The 26,775-nt window shown below is 45.1% G+C and overlaps 1 protein-coding gene across 2 annotated transcripts in view; it reads right to left on the reverse strand.

The window, feature by feature from the left end:
* ASAH2 (N-acylsphingosine amidohydrolase 2) overlaps positions 1-26,775 on the reverse strand; it is a 323,355-nt gene that overhangs the window by 128,841 nt on the left and 167,739 nt on the right. For both annotated transcript variants that reach the window (XM_085605439.1, XM_085605430.1), the window contains 2 exons: positions 24,324-24,439; positions 3,294-3,388 (listed from right to left, as the gene is read on the reverse strand). In XM_085605439.1, the coding sequence (XP_085461565.1) occupies positions 3,294-3,388; positions 24,324-24,439 (211 nt within the window). The remainder of the gene's footprint in view (positions 1-3,293; positions 3,389-24,323; positions 24,440-26,775) is intronic.

Raw genomic sequence — 26,775 nt, forward strand, 5'->3', positions numbered from 1 at the left:
ATACACGTGGATCCCGCAGTGTGGCCATTTTACTGCATTGTTCTTTCCCCCTCTTGGATAACCGCGAAGTCCGTGACCCACAGGGCAGCTTTCTTACCCTTACTGGGATTCTCAAAGGCCAGATCATCAATCTGGTGAGAGTTTATGCTCCAACGTGGACCTGGGCACCTTTTTCCATGACCTGGCAGTGATCAGAGGAAACTTCAACGTGGTCCACATCCCAGAGGATGATGCGTCGGGACCCAGCACAACATCTAGTCATTCCATAGCCTGACAGCTCTCTAACTGGGCCACTGTCTTGAGTCTCTGCAAGGCTTGGAGGATATAGAACCTGAGGTGCCGACAATATATACACACACCAGCTGCACATCAATCCTATTCACGAATAGACCTCGTTTTCATGCCCGACCTCGATTGACATGCCATTTCTCACACCTAGATTCTCTCTTCAGGCATATCTGATCATGCGTCTCTGCTCCTCCAGCTTGGTTCCCCCAGAGATGGGCCACAACCCATGTGACATCCTGATGCCTGGTATCTTCAAGACCACACCGGCGCCCATGCTTTAAATGAAGAACTGCAAACATGCTTCCACAATAATGAGGTCTCAGTTGAAGCTGGTGGCACCCTCTGGGCTGCCAGTGAGGCCACTATACAGATTTTGCCATGGCTCATATCTGCGTACAGGAGGGCACCCACTCCCTTCACATCACCTAGTTGGAGGCACATGTCTGTTGGCTGGGGAGAAATCTCGAGACAGATCTCGGTGGCGATACTTTCCGATAACTGAATCTTCTACATGAAGAAATTTGCCTCCAATCCATGGAAGCTGCCAAACATCTTTGGCATGCCATGATGGCCAGAGTTCACGAGTGGGGAGACAAGAATTGGAAGCTGCTATACTGGCTAGTCTACCATCAACATGTGAACAGCATTGTGCCTGAAATTGTCGACGAACGAGGTAAGTTCAATACCCTCCCTGAGGCGTTTGCCTGCTATTATCATCACTTATGCACTGCTCCCTCCTGGAAAGACATGGTATATGCTGCTCAGTTCCTCAGGGATGTTTGCCTCCTCTCCCTCTTTCCGACCGAGGCCAGAGTATTAGATGAGGCCTTTTCAGACAAGGAAGTTGGGGCAGCCTTGTTGGAGATGGCTCCCGGGAAGATTCCCAGTCCTGATGGGTTTCTCGTGGAATACTACAGGGTGTTTCATGATGTCCTGACCCCACAACTTCTAGCCTTCTAGCCCTCTATAAGGAGATTGAAGAGTTGGGTACCTTTCCTGCAGAGACAGACTTTGTCAAACACAGCCTTCATCCCCAGCATGTGCTGAATATTGTCCAATATACCTCAGCAATGGGGAAGTTAAGATCTTTGTGACCCTCCTGGCCACCTAACTCAAACAGGTTCTATGCACATTTGTACATCTTGATCAATGTGACTTCATGCAGGCTCATGGCACAAGACACTGCCTTTAACTGCTTCACATGGCCCTAGTCCATCATCACATATTGCCTCCTGACTTAGCCCTACTTTTTATTGATTTTGAAAACGCGTTTTACATGGTGGACAGGGATTACCTTCAGCTGGTGATGGCACAGGCCAGAATTCACGCAACAAACACCTCTTTGGCAGGGTACTTGATTGAGGGAGGTGGCGTCACTACAGGGCTTTGGGCCCCAGGACCTAATTGGGATTTCAGAACTCGGGGACATCTGGTCAAGAGACACACATGTGATCATTTCAACAACTCCAAGTCACCTAGACGCTAGCCCAGACACAGTTCTATACGTGCCTTCAATTGCGACACTCCCTCCAATCTCATGTCCCACACACTGACTCTCTTCCCGAGTTTAGCGCATTGAAACCAAGCTGCTGATGGGCGATTTGGGCAAAGGAGGAATGTCCCAAATCTACTGTACTCTGGTTGTTAATATACTAGACACTCTAGACCTTCTCAGAAACCGATGGGAGGGTTGGTTGGGACCCCTCGAAGATGACGACTGGCGCAGCTCCACCGAGCTGAACACCTCTCTGAGCATGTCTGTCCCCCTGTACTGGCACTCCTGACGATTTCTATCACATGGTTTGGTGTGCCCTGTGATTCAAAACTTCTGGGTTGCGGTAGTGGAGAAGCTAACTGAGGTGCTTGGATGGGAGGTCCCCCTCACTCTTTTGATAATATTGTTGGGGTCCTTGGGGGCTCTGGAGGCACGAGGGCTGACCATCCTTCTTGGGAACTGCCCTAATGGTTGCCAAACGTGACATTGCCACACGATGGAAGTCCCCTTCTCCTCTCGGTCTTTCACAGTAGCGCCGAGGGGCAGACTGGTGTGCCCAGCAAGAGAAAACAGTCTATGTGCCCTTAAGCATGGTAGTGTGTGGAGGATATGGTTGGGCCAATAAGCTGGTGGTTTTGACTGTAGCCAGGTGTGCTGATGTTGCTGGTGTTTTGTATTACCCTACTGTATCAAATGAATGCCAATGGCCTGAGCAATTGCATTGTAACTATCTCAAAAATGCTCATTGTGTGTCCTATGTTCTTATTTTCATCTGCACAAAATTTAAGGAAATTGGTTTGTCAAAAAAACACTACACCATCTTGCTGGTATCTGCCATTCCATATCCACGCTTGTCTACACTTCTAAATTTGCCGCTGTGTCTCCCGTGGGTAAGTGGTGCAGTGAGTCAGTGAAGGTGCATACAGCACTATCAGTTTTGAAGGAGATGAAGGGAAATGTTCCCAATAAAAAGGTTTCCGCATGAAAAAACTGAAATCTAATAGTAACCCCATCACAACACCTAAGGCTTTTCTCCAGTGAGGACAATCACCACACAAAGGAAAACAAGCAAAACCCCGACCACCATAATTGGATGAATTTAGAAATAAATCACAAATATATTGAGGTTATACATGTATAACTACATCTCTGTAGATGCCCACCTATGAACGTAGCTAACATTCAGACAGAAGGTGCAGTGGCACTGGGACTTAAGGGTGTGAGCATCCCATTGCCCCCAGACCAGTGCTGAGTTTTCTGATCATCTGGGGGGTAGGGAGCATTTCCTTGAATGAATTAAGGCCATTGGGGCCCATGCTCTGAAACTGTGCCCTCCGTTTTGTGTATTAGGTCACACTAATTCACATACACATTAAAAATAAACCTGTACACAAAGATGAAGTACTAGAAGCATGTGTCTAAAATAACACTTTTCACTTGAAACAAGAGTAATACACTGTATTACATGAGTTATTAAAAATAGAATGCATTGTAATAGAAAAGCACATACGTGAGTTCTCCAGGGGCAGCCAGGATTGCCAAGGATCCAATGGTAATAATTTGAATGTCAATGATTGTGGGGTGCCATGGGTAGGGCTTCATCATCTAGGAGAAAGTCCATAGCAGAGTGTTACCATTCACTTCTATACTGCTAAATGTTTTTGACAAAGACTTGGCAGCTGTCAGCACTACCAAGGCTCTGCAAAAGCATTTTTGAGAGCAGATTATAGAAAAAGTGCCTCTGGGGTGAGCAGAATAAATCTTGGCAAAGAATAATACCAGCAGGTGCAAAAGTAGATTCCTTTAATGATTATCCAAATTAACCTCAGCTGGAAATTGGACATATCGTTGATTAATGAGAAAGCACAATGGGATAGTGTCTATATTTAATGCACGGTTTTGCATGACAATCTAGATTCCGATTGGCTGCATGCATCATCAGAGCGGCCCCATCTCTGCACCTGCACCATTTCTGGGAGCTACTACCTGCATTGACGCTTCAGTAATACAAAGTAAATCTGGACGCTTCAGTAGCTAACCCTCCAGCTGAGATACCTGCACACAATTCGAATGAATTATTTTTAATCAATATAGCGCTAAACAACGTAATACTGCGGCATCTAATTGCTTCATCGTGTCATCTGGTGTGAAAATGACACGGAAGCTCGTGGATTTGTAGTCTTGGATTATACGAAATTCCAACTAAAGAGTGTGTCAGTCGTACTTAATTACTAAAGCAATGCTGGATCTGATCTGTGAAGGGGTGATAATAAATAAAATATTAGAAGCTTACACACATCACATACAGAAAATGATGTGGCAATGCTTGGATTAGTAGTAACGCAAATAAATATCGGCCAAACGCCATCCATTAGTAATGTTAATGCTAAATTTGTATGGGCTTATTTACAAGCCGCTTGCGCCACCCGTACGTCACCTTTCCCATGTTAAAAATTGCGCAAAAGTGGCGCAAGAGTCTTGTAAATAAGCCCCGTAGAGCGCATGGTTACCGGAAGGTGTCCTGGCGCTAGCTCAGCAGTATGGACAGATAAAGGTCAGAAACATGCATTCACTGTGCAGATAATGAAGCATCTGCCACCCCAGTTGTTCTCTTTAATCTGGAAACCACCAGGGTCCTGGCTCCCAAGAAACAAAGGGGTCTATTACGATGGCGGGCGGACAAAGTCTGCCTGCCACAGGTACGGAATGCGGGACCGTCCGCCAGTGGAGCGGCGGTCCCGCACCTGCAATTAGGATGCCACCGTGACGGTGGCATCCCCTATTCCCAGCATTGCGGCGGGCGGTGCTCACAGCACAGCCTGCCACAATGCTGGGAATGCACATTGTGCATTGGCATGCACAAGGTGACAGGCACCGCGTGGTGCCTGCCACCTTGTCCATGCCAATGCCCCCATATGCACCCCCCACTCCCCCAACCTCCTGGGGGCCCGCAACAGGCCCCCAACACAGAAGACCCCCGCAGACCCCCCCAGCCATCCCAATATGGCAGGGGGTCTTTTAGGTATGGATGGCGGGCAGATCGCCCCACCGGGCCAGCGGTTGCTACCGCCGGCCCGGCGGGGTCGATCCGCCCGCCATCCTAATGGCGCCTAAAGTGTTCTGTTGGGTATATACCATTTACATCTCTGCCTAAGATGGAAGTGGCCAATGTTGTGTAACGACTTAAAGGCCGTACATGAAGCTTTGAATTTGATCAGGCGCCTTACCGGAAGCCAATGGAGCTTTCCAATTTCATTTTTAACTGACTTAAATTTGGGTACTGTCAGATAAAAGTGTGGCTGCTGAGTTTTGGAACAACTGCATTTTGTTAAGATGTCGCTGCTGCATATTAAGATACAGTCCATTACAGTAGCCTAACTTTGATAGGACAAGGGAAGTCACAACTGTTTTTTGAGACTCCAAGGGGATAAAGTGTAGACTCTTTTTATCATCCTCAGTGTGAAGAAGGTAGAGGTCGTCACTGAGTTTACCTGGTCACTAAATGTTTATTGTCCATTAGGACACCCATGTTTTTTGCTTTCTTAGCTGGAGTAGGCAGGGATCCTTATTCATCTGGCCACTTGGATGGAGACCAGTAGGAGGTTTTGTATCCAAATATAATCACTTCCTTTTTATCGGAATTCAATTTTAGCCAGTTATTGCTCATCCACATGCTAATGGCCAGCATCCAATCATGACATTTAATGTCTGTTTCCGTTTACTGATTAGATAATGACCCAACAATTTGAGAGTGTGCATATGAGGTAAGGGAGAAACCAAAAGATCTAATAAGAGATGGCAATGATGGCACATATACATTATATACATTAAATAGGGTAGGGCTGAGTGAGGACCCCTGAGGGACCCTACATGGGAGAGAGAAAGGCTCAAAGACAAGTGGGGTATGTTTTTAAAAACCAACTGAACATTCACATGGACACACAGTATCTTCTGTGATGGCCAGGTGTGTCGGCAATTGACTTTCCACTAAAACCCACATTTGTGAACATCTGTGTACTACAGTCATTTCCCATTACCTCTGATTACTCAACTACAACCATATGTTAAAGAAAGCAATGTATTTTCGCAAGAAAATTATTTGTTGTATACTCTAGACAACAAAGGGTGACATGTACAAAACCATTTGGCAGTCAAAAAATCCTATGATTCGCAAAATCACAGGGTCTGGATCCTCAAAATGTTTTTTTGCTATTTGCTAAATCACTTTTATAATTCAGCAAATAATTACAAGTTTTAAAAGGGATTTTGCAACTCATTCAATTCATAACATGGGTTGAAAAGGAGATCCCCACCTAACTGTAAATCACAAGGACATGTATGAGTGATTTATGACCGTAATTGCAGCTGCAAACCTTTGAAAAGTTACTGACCCTGTAAAGGAGGTGCTAACTAATTTACAAAGGGGAGGTGTAACACTTGGACAGCCTGCTCATTGGGAATTTAGTTGGGCAACCTCGGAGAAGTAGGCAGGGCTCCTTACAAATGAGATCTTTCTTTCAGTCTAACGTGTTCTTTTTTTGTACCTTGGGCTGATTTAAAAAAAACTGTTTCACATTTGGGGATGAGTACACAGGATATTGGTCTACCTTATTCCAAATCAACTTTTGTAAGGATATTCTCTACAGAATTTGCAACCAGCTACATCCCTGGCACGTGAGACACCCACCGCATTACAGTGAGGAATTATTTTGTGGAAGTAGTGCTCATCACAGTGCTTTGAGATCGGTGGTAAGAATATTTCTAAGGAATACATCTACCTTCACAATGTTGATGAGTATTCGAATATGGAATATGGATATCAATATTTTTAGTTTGAATCTGTTTTTATTAGGTTTTCATAAACAGGACAGACTTACACATTATACATTCCTTTTGATAGTGGCCATTTGGTGGGTACATTGATATTGAGTATGCATCGAATCAGAGTTAATCAGAATAGATCCACATTACTGACAGCGGCGTACATATATTACTGCTGTGTGTACTTGTGTCCCGGATATTAATCGCTGGTGTTCATGGAAGCTCCGCAGCGTCTGAGTGCGTGATACATGTCAACTCAAGCTCTCACTGTGTAGTGGTCTGTGAATTGGGGAGGCGGGCAATAATATAACAGAGAGAACTTAACACATAATAGGTGGTTGTGTGATAAAAATCAGAGCGTTCCCTTGTCCCCCCCATCTGGTGTGTCATCGGGACTGTCGCACATGAAGGGGAGTCTGGTATGTGTCTGAGGGGCAGTATTGGGTGGCTCCCATTCATGTTCACCTCCTATTATCTTGAATCCACGCTCTTCGCAGCCATTGCCCCCCTCGTCAGATGTGGACTCCTTCTATGTGGCATTAGTCGGAGGTGGAGCCTCTGTGTTGGTGTTGTGTATGTTTTGCAACTCAGTTAACACCGTGTTCCCAGCTTGCAGCAAGTGGGGTCCTACAGATACCCAGGATGTCCTCTCGATGTAGTGTGATACTCCCAGCCTTGGCTAAGTCAGCATGGAGCATCTCCATGCTAATATGTGAGGGGGATCAGGAGTTTTCCATCTCCTGGTGATCAATCGCTTGGCTACCGCGAATCCCAGATCTAGGAACCTAGAAGTCACCTTGTGTTTCCGGCTTCTATGGTAAAGATGTGGTATGTAGGGTTTCCATTCAAATGGGAGGAAACATTTTCTGCATTGGGTAAGAGTGTTTGCTACTTCCATTCAGTACCCGTGCACATGGGGCACCCACATAACATGTGCAGAAATTCTGCGTCAGTGAGGCAGCAACAGGGACAAGTGGCATCTACACGGTCAAAGTGTCGATTAATTTTTGCAGGTGTGAGATATGCTCTTTGTGTGATGTAATACTGTATTTGGTGTAGATGCACATTCCTGGGGATGTCCACAGGGCTCTCCAGTACTGAGGCCCATTTTTGGTCCATGAGTGGATGGTGCAGGTCTTCCTCCCAGTGGAGCCGGAGTGGTGTCAATGTGATCGCAGTGTGTTGTTTCACAGATGCAGCAATCCATTGCGTTAAATGTTCGCCTCGTCCCATTATGTATAAGTACTGAATGGTAAGATGTGTTGGGGGCTCATTGGTTAAATCCCCTCATTTGGAAGCAAGGGCAGCCAGTAGTGAGCGATGTAGTAAGAATTAACCTGGATATAACCCGTCTTCTTCTACTAGTGTGTCATATGGGATAAGGACACCCTCCCGATATAGGTCTCACGTATCCTGAATCCCCGCCTCCCATAAGCCCCACAGTTCAGCAACCGTAGTCATCATGTGCCCTCTAGGCGTTCCCTCTAGCGATAAAGCGGCGTGTATGGCATCACATGTCAAGTAATATATAAACTCCTGCAGTAACACCTATACGCCACACCAAGCAGTAATGATTCTGTGGTTTTGCTTTCACACAAGGGTGAAATAGTCAATCAATCAATCAATCAATAAGGCGTTAAGCACGACTACTCACCCGTAAGGGTCTCGAGGCACTCGGGGGGTAGCAGGCTCCAGTCCATCAAGGGGGGGTCTGTCAAAGAGCCAGGTTTTGAGATTTCTTGTGAAAATGGGGAGCGATGTTGGCTGTCTGAGGTGGAGCGGCAGGGCGTTCCAGGCTCGGGCCGCGAGGAAGGAGAAGGAGCGGCCTCCCAATCTGGTCTTTCTGGTGCGGGGGACCACAGCATAGGAGAGCTGGGCATATCGTAGGGTCCTCTGGGGTGCGTGGAATTTGAATCGGCTGTTCAGGTATGCTGGTCCGGTGTCGTGGAGGGCCTTGTGGGCGTGGGTGAGCATCTTGAAGGTGACTCTAGTTTCAATGGGGAGCCAGTGGAATGTGCGCAGGTGCTGGGAGATGTGGCAGTGTCTTGGCAGGGCATGGACCAGTCTTGCAGCGGCGTTCTGGATGTTCTGTAGTTTGCGGGTGAGGTTTTTGTTTATTCCAGCGTAGAGTGCGTTGCCGTAGTCGAGTCTGCTGGTGACCAGGGCGTGAGTGACAGTCTTTCTGTGTTCGAGGAGGATCCATTTGAAGGTCTTACGTAGGAGGCGGAGGGTGTGGAAGCAGGAGGACGAGATGGAGTTGATCTGGCAGTCCATTTTGAGCTCGGAGTCCAGGATGATTCCCAGGTTGCGTGTGTGCGTGGTCCGTGGGGTGGGCGGGCTTCCGAGGACAGGGGGCCACCAGCTAACGTTCCATGCGTCTGGGTTTGAGCCCATGATGAGTACTTCTGTTTTGTTGGTGTTTAGTTGTAGGCAGCTGTTTTTCATCCATTTCTTCCATGCCTTCTGGAAAATTGTGTCTGGCGGTATTGGGTTCGTTGGATAGGGAGAGAAGGAGTTGGGTGTCGTCTGCATATGACACTATGTTGAGTCCGTAGGTTCTGACGATGGGGGCGAGCGAAGCCATGTAGATGCTGAAGAGTGTAGGGCTGAGGGAGGGCCCCTGGGGGACTCCGCAGGTGGTAGGTGTAGGGTCAAAGAGGAAAGGGGGAGTCTGACCCGCTGCGTGCTGCCGGAGTGGAAGGAGCAGATCCAGTTGAGGGCTTTGTCTTAGATCCCTGCATCGTGGAGTCTGCGTATTAGGGTGCGGTGAGAGACTGTGTCGAACGCTGCTGAGAGGTCGAGGAGGATGAGGACTGCAGTTTCTCCTTTGTCCAGTAGGGTGCGGATGTCGTCTGTTGCAGCGAGGTGTGCGGTTTCCGTCCTGTAGTTTTTTCTGAATTCGGATAGGGAGGAGTCGAGGATGTTTGGCTCTTCGATGAATGTGGCGAGTTGGCTGTTGATGGCTTTCTCAATGACTTTCGCTGGGAGTGGGAGCAGAGAGATGGGTCTGTAGTTTTTTAAGTCAGTGGGGTCCGCCGAGGGTTTCTTCAGGAGGGGGTTGACCTCGGCGTGTTTCCAGTCATCGGGGAACGTGGCGGTTGCCAGGGAGCGGTTGATGGTGTGGCAGAGCATGGTTGCGATTGTGTCGGCGTCTCTGTTGAAAATGTGGTGGGGGCAGGGGTAAGTGGGGGCCCCAGAGTGGATTGACTTCATCGTCTTCAGTGTGTCTTCGGTGGTGAGGGCCGTCCAGTTGTCGATCGCTGGCTTCAGGGTGTCGGGGGTGGTTGGTGAGGGTTAAGTGTGTTGGTTGTCTTCGTCGAAGTTGTCGTAGATGTGTTGGCGCTGTCGGAGATCCATCTGTGCAGGGTTCAGGCTGCGGTGTTGGGGTCGTCGTTTTCCGCGATGGTTGAGGTGAAGTTGCTGAGTGATGAGGTTAGCTGGTCGTCGGTGATTCTGGTCCAGTTTCTTCGTGGGAGCAAGTGCAGGTGTCTGTGGATGGTGGGTGTTCTGAGGGTGAAGTGGACGCATCGATGGTCAGTCTATGAGAGTTCAGTGGTGTGGCTGAAGGTGATAGAGTTACCTTTTGTGAAGAGGGGGTCGAGGGTGTGTCCTGCTAATTGCGTGGGGTTGGTCACAATCTGGTGGAGTCCAATGTTGTGGAGGTTGTCCAGGAGGGATGTGGTGCTGGGGTCCAGTTGGTTGTTGAGGTGGAAGTTGAGGTCTCCCAGTAGGGTGTAGGTGGTGGACGCGATGGCATGCGGGGAGATGATGTACGTGATGGAGTTGGCGAAAAGTCCGCGGGGTCCAGGGGGTCGGTAGATGAGGGTTCCTCGGAGGGTGGTGATAGGTCTGGCCAGTATCTTGAAGTGAAGGTGTTCCATCAGGTCTGTGGGCTCGTCAGGGAGTGTGCTCAGGCAAAGGTTGGATTTGTGGACGATAGCAATTCCTCCTCCCGGGTGGGGCAGTCTTTCCTGGAGATCTTGTATCCTTGGGGAATGGCGATGGCGATGTCCGGTCCCGAGGTGGTGTTGGTCCATGTTTCGGTGAAGAACGCTACGTCCGGGGTGGTGCTGTTGAGGAGGTCCCAGATTCCGGTGGCATGTTTGTGGAGGGATCAGACATTGAGGAGGATGAAGTGCAGGGTCTTCGGTTGGGTTGTGGTCTTACGGGCGGGTTGCGCTGGGTCCGTGGTCTTGGTGTCGCTGCAGGTGTGCCGGCAGCGGTGACAGCTGAAGGGTCCGTGGGTGTCGGCTGGTGATGCTAGTTTGCAGTTGTTGTTGCATCCTGGGTTGAGAGCGTGGAGTGCTGCTGGGTCGTAGTGTTGGTGTTGAGGAGGTCCAGGGTTCTGGAGCAATAGTCTGGTCAGGACAGTTAAAGAGCAGGGTGGTTGTGTAGTCCCCATGTCGCAAAGCTGGTGATCAGCCAGCCATCTTGCCACCCATTGCAGCTGTACCGCTAGGTAATACTGTTCCAGGTTTGGAGCCACAAGCCCTCCCTGGTCCTTGGGCAAGTAGAGCTTCTTTATCGACACTCGGTGTCAAGAGATGCTCCATATAAAGTCTCTAACTGACTTCTATAGTGGGAGAAAAATGTAAGGAGGGATGTATAGTGGTAGGTCCGCGAAGAAGTATAGGATCACCATTTTGGTGAGGACCACTCGGCCTGTCACCAACAGTGGAATTGTTCCCCAGAATATCATTTGGGAGCAGATGGCATTCAGCGCTCTACCCAGGTTACCATCCAGCAGGTTTGTCTGTTGCCTGTATATTCTTATACCTAGGTAGCGGAAGAGATCGACTTGCCACTTCATGCGCTCCCCAATAAGGACATATGCCGGGTCTTGGTACTTCTCATTGAAGGGATATAAACTTGATTTGGCAGCATTGACTTACAGCCCTGATATGGAGTTGCAGTCTCCTAAAATAAATGCTAGTCTCAGAGGAATCGTGTGAATGTCTCTGATGTACACCAGGAGAACATCTGCGTACAGTGATATCATGTGTGTGCCATCCCCTAGTGGGATGCCCCTGCCCGCCCCTGTGCGGACAGCCTCTGCTAGTGGTTCTATGGCTAGGTAGAAGAGGAGAGGGTACCATGGGCACCCTTGTCTAGTCCCTCTTCTCACCAAGATTGGGTTGGATATATATGGGCCTACTCTTACCCGCACCATTGGCTCAGTGTACAGCAGTTGTACCATGCACTTGAATACCTTGCCAAGGCCCTAACGCGCAAGTGCGGCAAATATCAGGGAGTCAAAGACTTTCGTGAGGTCTAGTATTAGACACCCAGAGCACGGCCAGCGGGGCACAGAGTATGTTGCCTCACGCATGGACAGGGGAAGTTTCTGCTCGGTTAAACCCTTGGTATAAAGTGTATGTAGGTGTGGAATCAATGATATGGCATACGCCTTATAGTACTCAGCCAGGAATCCGCCCGGCCCAGGAGTTTTACCTGTTGTTAGCGCCGCTATTGCATCACGAATTTCGTTGTGGGAGATTGGCGCGTTTAATGTCTCTCTTTGCTCTGGGGTTACCCCGGTAAATGCTAGGAAGGCGTTTAGCCAATGTTCGACGCATTGCTCTGAAGATTTGTATAGTATTGCGTAGTGATGTGTCATTGCTGCATGTATTTCATGATGTGTGTATAGCAAATGCCCCGCCTCTTGTCGCAGAGCGCATACGGGCTGACGAGATTGTTACTGGCGCAGGAGCAATGCAAGCATCCTGTCTGCTCTGTCTGCCATAGTGTGTGTGCGTGCGGAGTGTGCCATGTAATTATGGCATCTAAGCCTCTCTAGTAGCTCCATATGTTCAGCACACAGCTCTTCTAAGCGCCAAGTGTCCCCTGTACCCGCTGCCATGTTAGTTTCATAGTTCAGTAGTTGACGCTCGACTTTACTAAGTGCTTCACTTATTTGCTTGCATAAGTTCCAGGTGAGCCCTAAGAAATGCCCACTGGGGGTCACATTAAAGGCATCCCAATCTAATAGTGTATCATCTGTGGAAACGTTGTTTACCTCAAAATAATCCAGGATTGCTGTCCCCAGTGAAGAATGATATGCTTGGTCTTCCAGCGCTGCTGGTTGAAGGCCCCAGGTTGGGGCAGGTGGAGGGCTTGTTTCCCATTTAAGTTGCAACAATTAGGGGTTATGATCGGAATGTCTGCATCCCAGGTATTTAATCCCCTTGACAAGCGGTAAGAGGGCGTGTGACCCTGCTATACGATCAAATCTGACATGTAATCTGTGCACTGGGGAGTAGAAGGAGTTAATGCATATGTATGGATTGAGAGTGTGGCACATGTCAGTCAAAGACCAGTGGGCCAGCCACTTGGTCAGTGCCTGCGCATTCGACGTGGCTTTGGTTCATGTCAGGGGTAGGAACGACCTATCCAACTCCACATCTAACACAAGTTGAAATTGCCCCCTATCAGCCAGGGAGTTCCACTCCATCGGGCTGGGACCTCATTAATTTATGGAGAAACAAGCTTGGTCCACATTGGAGCATATATAAAACCTATAAGAAGAGTGTGGCCATTCAGCCTACCTTTCGGAAACACATATCTGCCTTCCATGTCAGTTACTGTTTCCTCCATCACATAAGGGACCCCTGCTTTTACCCATATTAAGGTGCCCCTCTCTTGGGAGGAATAGTTGGTGCAGTATAGCAACCCCGCCAGTTACGGTGGAGGCAATCAGCTTCTATCTGGGTCAGATGTGCTTCCTGCAGGAGGGCTATGTTATTGGATTCGCCTTCTAAGTATGAGTATATGGAATATCTACGAGCGGAAGTGTGTATTCCCCTCACATTCCATGTGAGAATATTAATTCGTGCCATGTTTCAGAGGTGCTGCCCCTATTATGATAGGGGTGTGTGAGTGTGTAGCAGGGGACCAGGTGGTTGTTTAGTGCTCCTCTGGGTGTCAAAAATAAAAAGAGAACTGGGGATTCAAATGCAGTCTACATAACCGTATGAGAGCAAAACCACAGCTGGATTTTGTCAAAGCAATGTTGCCCACCATATCAACTACTATGGGGGCCTGGGTCTAGCTATAGGGGTTGAGAGGTATGTATCTTTAATATGGTGTCACCCTCTCGATGTTCCATTAGGGTGTCAAGTAATCCCTTCTAAGTTTTAAATGTAAGTATGCTCGCTATCTAACTAAATGGAGCAGCATGTCCCGCTTAGCTTCTATATCAGGCTTTCTAAGTGACTGACCCTCCCTTGCTTCCCATGCGCGGCTGGAGGGATCACGCTTGAAAACAAAGCATTGCAGCATTTGCAAATCGTGCAGCATTGTTCACTTATCAGACTGTTGATGAATGTTCAGATTATGTCATCTGACGTTTTGGAAATATGGAAATCATTATGCTGCCCATAAAATTGTTGGCAGTGTTCCATTCCTGACGTTCTACAGCAGCATTCAGCGGCTGATTCTCCACTAAGGCAGAAGAGAGTCACCTCACTGCTCTGCAAGTAGTTTAAAAAGGAAAACTAAAATGATAATAACTAATGTTTTTGTCATTTTAGTTTTCTTTCCTGCTTAGTTGAGGGCCGGGTGGGTGGGGCTGGACTGGCTAGGGCCGAGGCCAGGGGGAGGAGTGTTAGGTGCACTCTAAAGTGTTCAGGACGGTTTGGACCGGTCCTCTTGGGCTGACCAAACAGTCCTGTGCACTTTGCATGTACCCCACCAGACTGCACTACACAGTCTGGCAGGGAATATGTACAGCATCCCTTTCCCTGTCTGAGCGCCGAACTGCAGCATTGTGATTGGCCAGGGGATTCTGGGAGGCTGTGTGCTTCCTGTTGCAGCCCGGAGAAGACGTCGGAGGACGGGTGGAGGCCGGCGGCACCCAGGAAAGTCATCTAAAAAAAATGTATTCCCACCCTCCGCTCCCCCACCCCACCACTCCCGTTCAGTAGCAGACGCTACTGGCAGCATGAGCTTCCTTCAGTGGTTACGGACTACTTTGTCTTGCATCACTGTAATACACAGATGCAACGCTACATACGGAGCATCAAGGAAAAAGAGTGGCACTCATCTTTATTTGGGACAGCTTCATATAGGTCTTGCAGTCTGCGCATTATACACAGCGTCAAATGAACATGCCACCATCTTTAATTGGCACGGCCTCGAGTTAAGCTGGCAGACTGCATGTTCCTCGAGTACATATCTTAATATATATCTTTCTTTAAATAACACCTAATATTGCTTTTGCTTTCCTCAACAGCCAGCATTTTGGCTTCTCTGGTTTATTGATATGGCTCACAGCATCTATGGTGAGTGCATGTTTAGGTGACAATTGCAAATTCAATTGCTTACAAATCAACCATATTAACTAACACTTTCTGCTGTGAAACTAACAAGGAATAAACAAAGCCTCTGGCAATATTTGAAATCTCTTGCCACTGCAACCATTTCTACGAGCCTCAGGTGAATTTATTATGAACTGGAAGAAGTGGCAGGAGTACTTTTTAAACTATATATCTGCATTTGAGGATGATGAGGAGTTTGTGCCAGAGAAGAAAGAGAAGATATTGTTGCATTGCTTAGGCCCAGATATTTTAAAAGTTTATAATCATATCGAAAAAGTCAAAGACTTCTTGGTCAAAATGTTTTCAGTAACGATTTAGAGGATTTGGATAAATACTTTAAGCTTACCGTGTGTGTGGCCATTATCCCTATAAATGTTACCATAGAAAACAAGATAAGCAGAAGTCCATTGAGGATTTTGTCGCTACATTGAAACATTTAGCCGTATACACCCTTTTGATAATCAACATGATGATATTATTCTGGACCAAATTGTGATGCATGCAGCCAAATATAGTGGTCCATGATGATTGGTCCGCCCGCCACCGTAACAGCAAAAGGGACCGCCCGCCATTTGTGCAGCGGTCCCACAATTGAAATTAGGATGTACCCGCCACACTGGCGGGCGAATCCTGCATTTTTTACATTGCGGCGGGTGGTGCTGTCAGCAGCACCCATCGCAATGTAAAAAAGGCATGTTATGCATTTGCATGCACAAGGTGGCAGGCACCGCGCGGTCCCTGCCGCCTTGTGCATGCACATGCAGGGGGGGACCATAGGTAACCCCCGTGTGCACCCCCACCCCCCCAACACCCTGGGGGCCCGCTACAGGCCCCCAACAGCAAAGTCCGAGAGCCTTTCCATGGAATGGCGAGTGACCGCCTGCATCTTAATATGGATGGCGGTGTCTTGCAGACACAGCCACCATGTTAAGCCCCTTTATCGCCCGGTTGACTCGTCGCCCGCGGAAAACCGGCAACCCGGTCTTCCCGTCCGCTGGGGTCCCCCCCGCCATCGTAATGTGGCAGGGGGAAAAGGTAGGCGGGTGGTGAATGTAGGCGGGCGGATCGCCACATCCACCCGCCAACATAATCGGCCCCCATAGTGTATAAGATAATTTGTGGACAAAGGGGGAGTCACCTCTTCAGGATGTGATAGATATTGTAGAGAGAGAAACTTAGAAGCTTACTGGTAGATATGCTAGAACAGTGTTATGGAAGAAAAAAATAAAAAAGATAGTAATACAGTTGACAGGATTAGAAAAACGAAACCTGCCTCAAGTATGCAACAGGAAGGGAAAGACTCTTCATATTGTACATCTGACTGTGATAAAAATGTAAAACCAACTATTTTGTCAAAGAAGTGTTAGAGGTGTGGAATTGGTAGTCGTTGAGTTAATGATAAAGAGTGTACTACGCGTAAGCGGAAGTGTTCAAGCTGCAGAATTTTGGGAAATTTCCATAAAGTATGTCATAAAAAGAAGGGAAATTCAGTGATGATTGTGGATTAGGACATAGATACACAGTCAAGTTCATCTGAGGATAAAGACTTAAATATGTGTGTATTGAACACAGATCCTGATGTTTTGAGTGAAGATGTAATTAAGAAGAAACTAATATGTGAGATATCTATTAGTGGGGTTGATGTGTCCATTGGTTTGGATTCATATTCACAGTACCCAATTGTTAACAAGGATGTATGGTATGACAAATTTGTTCCAGTCCTGGTTGAGGATTTAGAATCACCACACATTGCCTCAAAAACATTCACGGTGAACCCATAGAAATGGTTGGATATAAGAAACTATTATTTACATTTAAGTATAGATAAGCACTAGGGGAATTGTGTGTGTCAGCAAATGGGCCATCAGTACTTGGATGGATGGACAAAGGTGAATCCTAAAAGCCCTGAACCAGTCTTATTACTACAACCTTATGAAGAATTTAGCCAAAGCATCTTGAAAAATTATCCAAACATTGTCCAGGAAAATAGGGAAACTTAACCCTTTCGATGCGCATGACGGAGCGGTTCCGTCATGCGCATCGGTCGCGCTGTGCGGATGACGGAACCGCTCCGTCACGGCCCCGCCCGCGCAACGAACCTTCAGCACGGCGCAGTAATACGCGCAGCGCTGAAGGGGTTAAAGGGTTTCGACATAAGGTAATCTTAAAACCCAATGCCAGGTCTTGTATACATAAGGTTAGGAATATACCTTTACCTCAAAGGGATGAAGTGGTTAAAGAGCCAGACAAGCTGAGGGGTTATAGACAAGTTGAATCATCTGAATGAGTGGTACCATTATTTGTAGCTAGAGGTGCTAATGGCAAATTAAGATTGTGCATTGATCGCGGGGATCTAAATAAAAACATATTAGTAGATCAGTTCCCTCTTCCAAGGATCAATGAAATGTTGTCTCTAACCAAAGGCATTACTGCAGCCAACCATCAGGTTCGGGACATCTGGATCTCACTACATTTGAGACCCCATTTGGTTGTTTTAGGTTCAGCGTAGCCTCTATAGCAGCTGGGTTTTATGGGTTAATGCACAAATTTGTCAAAGGTATCAAGGATCTGGTGTTTATCGACGTTGATATCTTTGCTATGAAAAGAGTCACAGAAAAGCTTGACTTAAAACTTACAGAGCTGCTGAAAAATGTAGAGCAAATGGATCTTCCTGACAGCAGAATACAGTAAATGTAAGTTTGCCAGGAACTAAGTTAAGTACTTAGGCCATGAGATTACAGGTGAAGGTATCAAGCACAAAAGAGACCTACAAGAAGCAATTAGAGATGCACCTACAGCAAAGAGTAAAGATGACGTACAAGCATTTTTAGGTCTGGCCAAATTCTATTCTAAATCTGTAAGAACTTTTTCATTGAAAACATATCCTATATGGCAGTTACTCAAATAATAAAAACACATTTGAGTGGTCTAAAGAATGTCATGAAGCTTTTCTTTCTGATCAATCTGAAATATGTTGCGCACCCCCATTATTAAGATTTGATCTTGTCTTGCAAAGCAGTTATGACTGGTGCTAGTGGCAAATGCATAGGTGGAGTCTTATCACCAACGGACAAGTTGGACAAAGAATACACTGTTGCTTTAGCTTCCCGTTCATTAACTCCTACAGAAGAAAAGTATTCTATTATCGAACAGGAAGCACTTGTTGGCATATGGGGTCTTGGACACTACAGACTGTCGATTTGGCGTCTGAAAATCGATGTACACAGTGATCACAAGCCACTTACCAAAGTTATTGCCACTAAGTGATTGTATAGTGCATGACCATGCCTTGCTCCTATGTCTGTCAAACTCTTAGACTACAATTAGGAAGTGCTGTATACCCCTGGTGTGAAAAAAGTTGCAGCAGGTTTTTGGAGTAGGTTACCACTACCTTTGAAAGAAGCTTGTAAGGATAATTATGAGGAATATTGGGTTGCAAACACTACAAATAATAGTCCTAGTATTACATGCGAAGAATGGATAGACGCTCAACAGAATAGAAGTGAGTAAAGCGGTTATTAAGGGTTAGCTTGAGAAAAAGAAATTGGACAAAGATTTGGTAACATATTGGGAACTGAGACATTGATTATCCTTCAAAGGGGGGATGGTTATGAGAAATGGCAGAGTAATTGCCCCGGTGTGTTTGAGATCCCAATTATTGGATATTTGTCATGAACGACACTTAGGTATTACTAAGTCTAAAAGGAGGGTGAACATTTTGTATTGGTGGTGTGGTATAGATTCGGAAAGTGCAAGGAAGGTGAGAGATTCTAGTCAATGTAAGAATTTTGACAAATCACATTCCACAATCAGACCACTGTTACATCCTTTTGTAGTCCTGATATGTCTTTGGGAACAATTAGGAATTTATACTACTATTCCGGTTTGGGAGAGTAATGAACAGAAGTATTAAACTGTCATGATAGACCATTTTACCAAATGGCCGGAGATTGAAATTGTGAATAAGACAGATGATAATACTGTGGTGCAGTTCTTAGATAAAGTGTTTTTGAAGAAAGAATAACCTAAATAGGGGGCTGCCACAGCCCCGCATCTGACAGGGCTGTGGCAGCCACGCATCTGACGGGCTCCTTGAGCCTGCCAGTGCTGCAGAGGGCCTCCCAATAACTACATTGGAGATTAAGATGGTCCCTCCCGCCAGACTCTTTCCAAAGCGGTTCACCCGCCATGAAAAAGCTGGCGGGGATGGACATTAGGGGTCCGTAGCGGGCTCCCTTCACCCCGGGATATTTTCTTTGGGTGTGGGGGGCACCTATGGTGCCCTCAAAAGATCCCTGTACAAAGTGACAGGCCTGTCACATAGTACAGGAATGTGTTACACATCCCTTTTTTCCATTGCGGCGGGTGCTGCAGCCAGCAGCACCCACTGCAATGGCAAACCTATACAATGCAACTGCCACCGTGGCGGTCGCATTGTAATTTGGCCTGTGGGACCCCAGACACTAGTCATTAGTATCGCCTGCCATACCCCTGGGAAACGGGACCGCCCGCAACGCATGCGGTGGTCCCGCAACTACAATTAGGATGCGCCCGCCACACTGGCGGGCGCATCCTGCATTCATTACATTGCTTTCAGCACCGCCCACCGCAATGCCACAAAAGCAAGTTGTGCCTTTCAATGCACAACGTGACAGGCATCGTGCGGTGCCTGCCATGTTGTACATTGAAATGCAGGGGGGTACCATAGGTACCCCCATGTGCTCCCCCCAACCCCTAGAATCCGGCCCCCCAATGTCGAAGACCGCATGCCTTTCCGTGGCGGCATTGCCGCCACGGAAAGGCATGTCCCGCCTGCATATTAATATGGATGGCGGTGTCTAGCAGACACCGCCCCCATGTTAACAGCTTTTCCGCCCGGTAGGCAATCGGGCGGATTGCCTACCGGTGGAAAACCGGCGGACGGATAGTAATATGGCGGGGGGAATTGGCATGTGGGCGGGAAAGAATGTCGGGCGGGTCGCCACCGCCATGCGGGCGGTGGCGATCCACCCGACATTCTAATGGGCCTCTATGTTGGGCGGTCCCCATCTCCGTTAGGGTGGTGGGCTGACGTGAATCTGCCCGCCATCCTAATCAGGCCCTAAGTTATTAGTGAGAATTGTCCACAATTTACCTCAGATGCTTTTAAGTCTTTTTTGAGTCCGAATGATAGAACACATAACACTACCTCAGTATATCATCCTACAGGTAAAGGTGCTGTGGAACGGTTAAACTGTGTAAATAATGGAGCCATTCAGCTGGCCTGCAACAATAAATTGGGGTGGAGGAAAGAATTACTCTGCACACTTCTAACTTATAGTATCACTCTGTGTGTTTCTTCAGGCTGTAGTCCTTTTGAGTAGATGAGAGATAGGACTCCATTTTCTTAAGATAATATAGGCTGGATGAGGACTTCTAAAACAGTTAAGTGGTTGCCAGACATTCTAAAACAAATATTTCCTCTGGCGCAAGGTGTGTCCAAGGAGCACTATGACAAGAAACATAATTGTAAACCAGTCTGAAATAAAGTATTGGTAAATTTTCACAACATTTAGAATTGACACAGATTTTTTTAAAATTCTCTAATTATAAGTGATGGTAAAGTGAGGTATCTCATTCAATGACTTTGTGCAAGATCGTACAAATAAAGAACTGGATTGGACGGTTGATGATGAGTGGCACCAAAATCCGGAGAATTGAGAAACCTCTGATGAACAAATTGTAAAAGAAGAACAAGTTGGCCCAAATCTCAAAGTGGGTACCACAACCATTACATTTGGATGTGCTGTGGTTAAACCTGTGAAATTGAAAGATTATATTTGCAACTAATTGATATGCTGTGTAGAAAATGTTGCATTCTTAGATGTTATATCACTATGCATGTGGGTAATGCGTTATCAGTTGCATTTAAGGTGCATGTTACTTAATTGAATTATTTTGTTCCTATAGTATCAATTTAGTATAGGATTTTTGTGTTTGTTATCTAAAGGGGTGAGGTGTGTTGTGATGTTATTACTATAATGTCATTATTGTTCCTCTATGGGCACAGTAGCTTATGCTGTACTAGCTTAGCATTGTAGAATCTGGAGAAGGGATTCTAGAATGCAAGGAGAGCTGGTGAAGGACAGAGGAATAAACTTTTCCAAAATCCACTTTTGTGAGGATATTCTCTACACACCTCTCAAATTGTCAGGCAAATCGCAATAAAATTAGAATGCAATTTGCACCTGTTATTCATTGCCTATCTGTACATCAGGCCCACAATTCTTTAAATTATTACCATTTTCATTGAAAGTTGAGTGGTTTTGAATGGTTTATTGTACTGAAAGAGAATGTTATAGTATTATATTATATATAGCTATACTATACAAGATTTAACATCTAGTGCTACGAGTATCACAGAGCATGCCAAAAAGCCTCCCAGGATAACCCCACTATGCAATTAAAATGTGGTGTAAATCAGATAGGTGTACAATACCAAAAATGTTGCATTTTTAGCTAGTCGATATCTACCCAGGGGATGTGTAGCTAGTATTTGATATACGCCTCATTACAGCCTCAACTCACATATCACTAGGGTTTCTTCCCATAACAATTGCCTGAGATGACCAAAGAGTTCTAAGAAAGAAGTACAACATGACCTAGCTCACTGTATATGCCTATAGTGGCAGACATGCTGCTGGAGAAGACAGGTTTAGAATCATCCACTTTGACCTACACAAGACAGAATGCATGAATACCTTAGCACTCATTTACTTCAGTCTGCTCCATAGGAAATGCTTTCGATTCTGCAGTTCTAATTCTAACAACATGGTGCTCAGAAATGCTTCACTTAGTATGAATACAAAAGGTAAGCACTTGGTTATTTATTAGAACACGGGTGGTGAGAAACAGTAAAACCATTCTGATGCTCCCCTTGCCATAGGAGAAGCCTCTCATGGCGAGGGGAGCATTACTTTTTTTCTTTTCAAAAAGAAGATCCCATTTCAGGATTTTCTTTTTAAAAAGTAAAAAAGAATAGTGTTTGCTGCCGGTCTGCGTCCTTCCAATGCAGTCCTGCAGCAAACAGTAAAGTGCATTGACAGGAACCACCCCATCTGTGGTTCCTGCCGATGCCTTTATAAATGACCGCCTACTTGGCTGTCATTCATAAATTAGGTGGGTGGCCTCTCCACCATGGGGAAGGAGTAATTTACTCTGTCCCCAAGGTAGAACAGTAGTTTGTCCACCTAAATATAAATCAGGCCCTTAGTTTTCTTGTAAGAGCATCTAGGGGCACAAACCAACAAGAATTATTTTCCTGGGCAGCTAAGTTCTCTGGTCAGCAACTCTTGGGTTTTAGTTTGCTTCAGTGCTCAATTTGTGAAAAATATAAGTGCCAGACTACTGCAGCTTGCACCACTCATTGCCCCTGCCAGAGTTGTCAGTGGTATCACCAACAATTACTATTCATCACAACCTCAAATGTGTGACAATTACAGAGCCACAAAGCTATAAAAACGGCCTGGTGGCAGGTGTTAGTTATTTTAATTTTTTAAACAGCTGTTGTGCTTACCTCTACATTCAACTGACAGCGCCACCGTGGGGCAGAATGTCTGTCGTTAGTGCCAGTGTTGAAAATTAAGTGCTGGTGCCCACCACCGGAAACCACCGGCTCAAATTAAGCACTGGATTATTTCCCTCTGGATGGTGGTACTAGTTTTGCATTTGCAAGTTGACAGCAGGCCTCTCCCTGCATTTGGCTCTGCAAGCTTCAGGGTCAGCACAAGCAAACATCGTAGCTGGTTTCCTTACCCACCGACAACCCAAATCTGAAACTTGGAAACTCTGCACAGTAAAAATACTATTGGGAAGTCCTGACAAGAATATTCTAGGCAAGTGTTTGACTATTAAGGTCTCCAAACACAAACAATGGCAAGACATTCTCCAACTTACCACCAACCAGGTCCTCTTGATATCAGGATGGATGATCAATATATGGTTAAAAGAGTCTCACTATTAGAACAATCTAACTTCCACCACCTACAGACATTTCGAAATTTTAAAAACTGTATAAACTATTTTTCAACTGCAACCATATCCTTTTGTTCACTCCAACACATAACATTTAGTTAACAATGAATTAAACAATTTTGATACACACATCCAAAATTGTCCAATATATATTCAAAATCAATGAATCCTGCTCTCTAAAAATAATCAAGCATAAATAACTAGGCCTTTCATTGCCAATTTCCAAAGTGCACAACAATGCTATCCATGAAACTCTTTGTTCTATTGGAACATATTAGAAACAGGTTTAATTTCCTCAGCTCCATGGTGAACAAAGAGAAACACATCTTAAAATCTGTTACTGTGAACTCATGTCTCTCTCTCTTCACTTTTTAGGGCATTCTTAGTTCCTCTTATCAGTATGTCTTACACAAATAAAACATGTTAATTTAACAAAATGATATTAAAAGAAAAAATAGTGTTTACCTAAGCACATATTGTGGTCACATTTACTTTCAGATGGTGTTAACATGTTGTGAGTATGGTAGATGATCAACACTGATGAGACTTTTGATAATGATGATAATGACATAGTGTGGTCAAGATAGCACCTTAAGAAATTACCTACAAGTCACTTGTTAAGGGTGGCCATTAGTTTTAAACGATTTCAGATGACCTGAAAGTTTGGACTCCCTCCACATTTTAATTATCTCAAGTCCCTCAACTGGTATTTGAATGATCTTATTTAACATGAATGGTTTAGGTCATCGTTTTATCAACGAGGCAGGCATATCAATAGGGGCTGGCTTCCACCAATGGTATGTGTGTGGCAATTAATTAGTCACCATATCTTCTGATTGGTTTATGATAGGCTTTACATTCTATTCATGTTATATTATCTAATTTCAGATATCTATGTTATAATTGGCTTCACTCCTGTAACCTGTTAATTTTCTCGATTTGCCTTTGTTTGCCGTGTTTGCATCAACAACTCCCCCTTTTTCTTTGATATTGTCTATGCGTGCTCTGTTGATTGTAGAGGGAGACAAGTGATGCTCCTCTTTATTGTAGCTTTTGCATAACAGCTCTTTGTGTTAGTGTTTGATTACATATACATTTTAGGGGAACTTCCTAATGACATTCCAGTTACCAATCTGGCTTTTTTTTCATAGCGATGGCTATAACAAAAACAGAAATGTTACCTTTATTATTTCTAGATTTGGAAGATGTTTTTAAATATGGTGCAAAGAATACACAAGTTAAATTGACAAACAAATGCTTCTGATTGGTATGGCACTATCTGTGCATACCCTTCTATCAAGGACAACTTTGATTTTTTCTTACTTATAAATCGCGAATTTCATCAACCCTTACACTAAGATTATGTGTATATAAAGAGGGAAGGTACATACTTCACCAGTACTGAAAAGAATTGGCTTAGGTTTATGGCATTCTTTAGTTTCATTGGATGGGGCTCCAAGGACTTGGGCGATTATATCATCCCAAAAGGGATCACCTTCAATAGCTCCTGTTGGTAGAAAATATTGTCAGTTTTAATTGACTAGGTAATAGAACATATAATTCATTGTTTTATCATCCACATAACACGCATTATTGGCTGCAAAATAAATTAAACAATACGTACCAATGATGCATAGACTGTGCAGTAAGATTTAGAGCTTCATAATTGATTCATTTAAACAAGTATTCAAGATGTGCTATAATTTTGAAGGAAGAAACCAAGGGATACAACAATATGCAGGCATCTCTGAAAGGACAGTGTTTTTTTTTAATGTCAGTTAAGTGGTGTAAATGAAAATAAATAATTGTTTTATATTTACCTGTTCGTATTACTGCACAATTTCCTTTTTTTGCCTAGTGGAGTGAGATGATTAACTAGAATCAATGATATGACGGTCTTAGATTGGCTAGCCAGGTACAGTTAAATTCCTAGTCATAACCTGGATTCTTCTAGATTTGATAAGAGCCAGAATTATAACTGCAAGTCTCGAAGAGAGTATGAAAGATGATGAATGTAGAGAGAGATCCCCAACTAAGGTGCTGAGTCCAAGGCTGTACATGGAATCAAACATTCAGTAATTTACCTCTTGTAATACGAGATCTCCATGTATCTCCATAGCAAGTTCCTTCTAAGAGAATGACCTCCAACACCAGAGTCTGAAATTGTTCATCAGTTTTCACAATTTGTATGAAATTCAGAGCAGAAACTGTCACAAGTGTGAGCAGTAAAAAAAAAAAGACCATGTGGTTGCTAATCTGGTACTGTTAGCCAATGGTGCAAGTCAAATTAAGGACATATAACTACATAAACGTCCAAGTCTTCCACAAAGTAGAAATGTTCATCTTGGAGGGACTAAAAATACATGCCTCACTTCAAAGTTGGGAATACTGCACAAACTACATTTATAGTTTATTTAGAGCTTAAAAAATCCTTATTTTCAATTAAGATTATTCCAATTCATACTGTTGGATACAGTGTCTGCACTGTGACACATTTTGTGCCTCCTCGTCCTCCAGGTGGTAACTTTGCAAGGAGGTACCCTGCAGGTTCATATGTTCCTAGTCCAATAGGGTGTAGAAGATATTTTGATTAACAAATAATGTTTGCTTAGTGTCATGGGTGTTTTGCATTAAGTTTGACAACACTGCATTTTTACAATGAGGTTTTCTTGCTATTGACCGAACTAAACCCAAACTAGGTCCCGACTCCATCTAGTATTTCAAACGTGACAATGTTTTGCCGCTCTCACTGATTTTGCATGCAGCAAAATGTGCACTAATTCTTTGTGATGTCATGCTGGTCTTGGTGAGCCTCAGTAGAAGCTCTCTTAAAAAATGCAGCAGATCAAGATCTTTTCCAGCCTGCAAATTAATGGGTCCATTTATTTTATGAGTTTGTAATTGCTATGCCTAAGTCTCATGCTGTATGTTTTAATCTTGTAAGTTAATCATTTACATGTTTTGGGAAAATGACCACAGACTTGTCCTAATACGTTTTTTAAAAGGTTGTTTTGGTCTTCGTTTTCCCTATACAGTAGGCCACCAGCACCTGCATTCTACCTAAGGATGGTTCAGAGATTCATCCCCACTTCCCTTGTTTTGTTTTCTTGTTACCCCTTTCTTCTGGTGTTTTGATGAAGCTAGCCTTGTCTAACTGCTAGGAGGACTAGGAAGCAATGGCAATTGCAGTATTTGAGGTTCCATGTTCCATCTTCAAATCCTCACTCTATTAATTTAAGTCTACAATCCTGCATAGGAGTTTCTCTTCATACATCATCAGCAGTGCCTCTACGTCAGTAGTGGCTAGTTGTGGAACAAAACTACGGGCCTCATTTACAAGCCCATTGTGCTGCAGGTGCATCGCTTTTTTAGACGCACCGGCGGTGCAGTATGCATGCCCATATGTAGAAAGGCCACGTAAAGTCACCCTGCTTGACTTTTCATGGCCTTGTAACACATTACTCTGCAGGACCCTTTGGGCACCACCACCATATCTAGAGGGTTAGGGTATTCATACACTGCCCCCTTTTCTTCATTTAATTTTTATTGAGTGGGACTCAGTTGAACCTAAGTCCCAAGATGGCTGCCAGCACTTTCTGGTGGACATGTGGGCAGCCAATCAAATTCTAGCACGAGGACCGTCGGATCCATGGAGGATCTGCGTCCCTAGATATACAAATTTGGATTTCGGTTACTATCTCCAAAACTACTGAATGGATTTACACCAAATCACATAAAGTATGATCTGTGCAATAAAATCTAACTTTCTGCTAAATTTTGTGTACTTCTGTCCAGCAGTTTGGGCTGTCGTCGTGTTCAAAAAGTGTGTGTGTGTGTCTGTGT

Source organism: Triturus cristatus, chromosome 1_2, assembly GCF_964204655.1.
Source record: "Triturus cristatus chromosome 1_2, aTriCri1.1, whole genome shotgun sequence".
NCBI classification, from domain to species: domain Eukaryota; kingdom Metazoa; phylum Chordata; class Amphibia; order Caudata; family Salamandridae; genus Triturus; species Triturus cristatus.